The sequence below is a fragment of the Humulus lupulus genome, chromosome X, assembly GCF_963169125.1.
Source record: "Humulus lupulus chromosome X, drHumLupu1.1, whole genome shotgun sequence".
In the NCBI taxonomy this organism is placed as follows: Eukaryota; Viridiplantae; Streptophyta; class Magnoliopsida; order Rosales; family Cannabaceae; genus Humulus; species Humulus lupulus.
This window is the reverse complement of record NC_084802.1, coordinates 197,698,887-197,703,098: the sequence shown is the minus strand read 5'-3', so window position 1 is coordinate 197,703,098 and position 4,212 is coordinate 197,698,887. Positions and strand designations below refer to the sequence as shown.

General features: G+C 34.8%; 1 protein-coding gene across 1 annotated transcript; it reads left to right on the top strand.

Annotated features, from left to right (window-relative positions):
- The first annotated feature begins 1,658 nt into the window (after positions 1-1,658).
- Positions 1,659-2,114, top strand: LOC133806594 (uncharacterized). Its single transcript, XM_062244683.1, has one exon. It carries the CDS (start codon positions 1,659-1,661, stop codon positions 2,112-2,114), a length of 456 nt encoding a protein of 151 aa, XP_062100667.1.
- The last annotated feature ends 2,098 nt before the right edge of the window (positions 2,115-4,212 follow it).

The following is a 4,212-nucleotide window of genomic DNA, read 5'->3' as shown; positions in this document are numbered from 1 at the left end:
GTTTTATAAACGGGTTGTTAGGAAGAGACATGATAGCATTAAATAAATAACATTAAAGATTTAGACAGGAGAAGTCATCCAATACATCACCATAAATGACAAAATATAACAAAACATAAATAAGAACTTTCAAATCCATACAAATAACTTCCAACTACTATCAAAAGACATTCAAGTAGACCATACCCACACTAAAAATTAACACAATATGAGAACACTCACATTCATACATATTAATAACTTCTAACTATTATAAAAGACATACACTACAAATAGAATGACTCTAATTTTTCCCGTCCCCTCTTGCATTATCTTTGGCATCCTCCACGTTGAAGTCAGTCTCTTTCTTCTCATCACCCTCTTACATGATAAGTAGTCAAGCTAGGGCACCACTACAAGTAATACTACATCAGCTACGAAGGTATGTATCATGATTTTATTTTTTAAATACACGAATTTTTTAATTGGAAATGTACTCTTACTTGTGAATCATGCATGTGGATACATTCTTATTTATTTTAATCTAAGTCTTAATTAACGAAAAATAATCTGTACATGTTAGTAAAGATTTTAGTGCTCCATAAACGTGTATATATGTTGGTGGTACAATGATGATATTATTCGTAGTTAAATCTATGTAGTCATACGTGTGGCTTTATGAAATCACAATATTTTAGAGTTATACATATGTAATATATGTAGTCTAGTCACAATTACTGACTTTTTATTTATTTTTTAAATAAGGATTATACATTTTATTAAAAGAATCTAGAATGAGACAATAATTTTTTTAAAAAAAAGAAATTTTTTATAGATAGTGTTCAAATAAGTTACTAAATCATAACTTATGCTAAATCAATAAAATCTTATTTGTCTATTTTTTAAGTTCTCTTTTTGGATAATGTTTAAGGCTTTGATAAAATTCAAAAATCCATGAAGATTTCTTTACTTACAAAGTTTTTTATTGTACCTCAAACTATTTATTAGGATAAAATTGTGTTCAGATATAATTATAGAATATTAAGAATGAAAAAAATAATTAATCATAGAATATTAAAAACAAAAAAAATTAATAATTAGAAAATTTTAAAATACATTATTACTTACCCAAAACCAATGTCAGAAGATATAAGTTTTTATATTAATACCAAGTGCTAAAAGTACATTTGAATATCCTTTTTTGCCAACTATTCATGGCCTAGCAAATATTGGTATTACTAAAAGTACAATACACATAAATTGGGGCCATTTTCTTTTAAAGATGTAGCCCAATCACAATAGCATGTCAAAATGCCCAATAATAAATGGGTTTATTCCATATTCCATATATATTTAAACTGAACAAAATATAACACGGTAAACTTAAGAAATTTTACAATTTCTTTACAGATGGTAGACGTTGATACAAGTTCAAATCCTGAGTGGGCTTCAATAATACATGAGTTAAATATAACTAAAACAGTTAACGAACTAGAAAAAATGGAAATTGTTGGTAAGTATCTAGATTCGGTTGATAAGTGGGAGTCGTTCTACAAAATATATGCAAAGTGGATGGGGTTTGGCAAAAGGTTAGATGACGTGAAGAAAAGAAATGGGGTAGTATCAATGAGAAGGTGGGTTTGTACAAGAGAAGGTTAAGACGGAGCGAATATGTGAATATGCCCAATCGCAAAAAACAATCGAGACCAATCACAAGATCTGGTTGTCAGGCAGCTCTCAGAGTGGTTCATATGAAAGATAACGACTTATGGTTGGCAAAAGAATTTAGCCACAAACATAATCATGAAATGGAATCAGTCCCTGAGTTGCAATTCCTCAAGAATAATCGTGTGGTGTCTGATGGTTTGCTTGCACAAGTTCGTTCGATGAACTCAGTTGGGATAAAAACTTCTCAAATTATGTCCCATATTGTTATGCAGTCGGGAGGTTATGAGAGAATGTCGTGTCAAGTCAGAGATGTGTACAATAGAGTCGCAGGAGCAATTAGGGAAGAAAAACTGGAAACTGATGTGGAAGGTGCATTAGGATTCTTGGATTGTCTTTCTGCGCGAGATCCAATTTTTTTTATGTACCACCAAGCTGACATAGAAAACAGACTCGCCAACGTATTCTAGGTCGACGGGACTACAAGAATTGACTACTGGGTATTTGGGGATGTGATAGCATTCAACACAACGTACATGACCAACACGTACAACAAGCCATTGTGCATTTTGATGGGTGTCAACCACCATTTCTCCACTTGTGTGTTTTGGGTTTGCGTTGCTGGTAAATGAGAAAATGGAGACTTACTCATGGATGCTAAGAGCATTCTTAGAATGTCACCATAAAAAAAAAAACCTTCAGTCGTGGTCACAGACGGGGATAATGCAATGCGTGAGTCAATAAAAGAAATACTTCCAGAATCCACACATCGATTATGTGCTTGGCATCTAAGCAAAAATGCATCTAGGGATGGTAATGATCTTGGATTCACGAAAGCATTCAATAGTTTGATGTACTCATACTACAGCAAGGAGGTGTTTGAGAACAAATGAAAATAGTTGATGGACACACATCAAATGGAAGACAACAAATGGTGCCAACTCCAATACAGAAGAAAGCGAATGTGGGCAGAAACCTACCTCCATGGGCAGTTTGTTGCTGCAATGAAAACAACACAGCGATGCGAGCCAATGAATTTCTGCCTAAGAAAATTCCTTTTGAAGAGATACACCCTACGTGAGTTCGTTACAGCCATTGACATCGCAGTGACAAAAATACAGCACATCGAAAGAGAAAATGACTTTACAATGAAGCACACGCTCCCCAATCTCCCATCCTCATATGCTCTTAGTATTTATTATGATCATTGTGCAAAATTCTACACCTGAGAAATGTACTACAAAGTGGAGTCGGAAATCAAAAGAGAAAATGTGTATTTCATCAACAGTTATGAAGATCATGCAAATCACATTATCTTCAATGTTGGAAATTTTCGAGACGGTCAAACGAGACATAAGGTCACTCATACCCTTGGAACAAACCATTTTGAATGCAGTTGCTTATTCTATGAGACTAACGATTACCCATGCAAACATATTTGGGCAATGATGAAGTCTTGTTGCATAAGAATAATCCCAAATTCACTACTCCTCAAACGGTGGAGCTTGCATGCAAAATTCCATCCGGAAAACATGGAGATAAGCCAACCTATTCAAGAAGAGTCTGTGCATTGCAAAATGTCAAGATTCGATGCACTTAATTCAGATGCTACCATGATGAACTTCTACGTGTCTAAGTCACCACAATATTATAACACAACAAAGGAGGAAATTGCTCGTCTCACTGCCATTTTCAAGGAAGGTATGGACATCCAAGGAGTATCACAGGGCGCATCCACGAGGAGATCGTACTGAGAAAACCCTAACATAATGCAAGATCCAGTTAGAGTCAAGACAAAAGGTCAAGGAAATCCAGGGCAGCAAAGGGACATTGGACATGGGATTCCAACAGACGGATCAGGTTTCAGACAAATGGCATGTGGAGCATGTGGTGCCCTTGGTCACAACAGTCGAACATGTCCCAATCGTGGCCGCACAACTGGAAGAGGAAGAGGGGCAAGCACAAGCAGTGTTAGTATCGATCAATGCACAGAATCAGGGAATGAAAACGCGAGAGGTGAAAGTGACATGCCTTATTCAACGCAATAGTCTTTTGGGAATGATTATGATAATCATGTGTAATGCCCAACCTATTGGACACAATGTTATTGTGTACTAGATATTACTTATAAGATCACTATCTCTTAATAGTCAAATCATGGAATCGTTTTTGTAATAGTTATTACTACGTTTACGTATTGATCATATTTTCAAAATCAATCTGACTGACATATTGATCTATATATGTTTTTTTATATGTTAAATTCAATGAAAATAAATATATTGATTATTATTTAACACTATCATAGCATGAATAATAATTATCTTATTTTTAGTTGATTATGAACCCATGTTCCCAATCAAATCACGTCTTCGAGAGCCTGTAACAATACAATACCAGCAAATAGGTTATAATGAAGACTTCTTCCTTCGAGGTGGTCTAGATCCAAATACCAACCATCATGAAAGGCAGACCTATGATCGGCGGTACTTTGGCAGTACATAGGCAACTTATGCAACAATTTTAAGATCAAGGCCAAACCAAGTTGTGTTAACATATGATGACGGA

What these genes read in the sequence shown, in the direction of transcription:
- LOC133806594 (XM_062244683.1), top strand. Translation starts at nt 1,659, where the DNA reads ATGCCCAATCGCAAAAAACAATCGAGACCAATCACAAGATCTGGTTGT.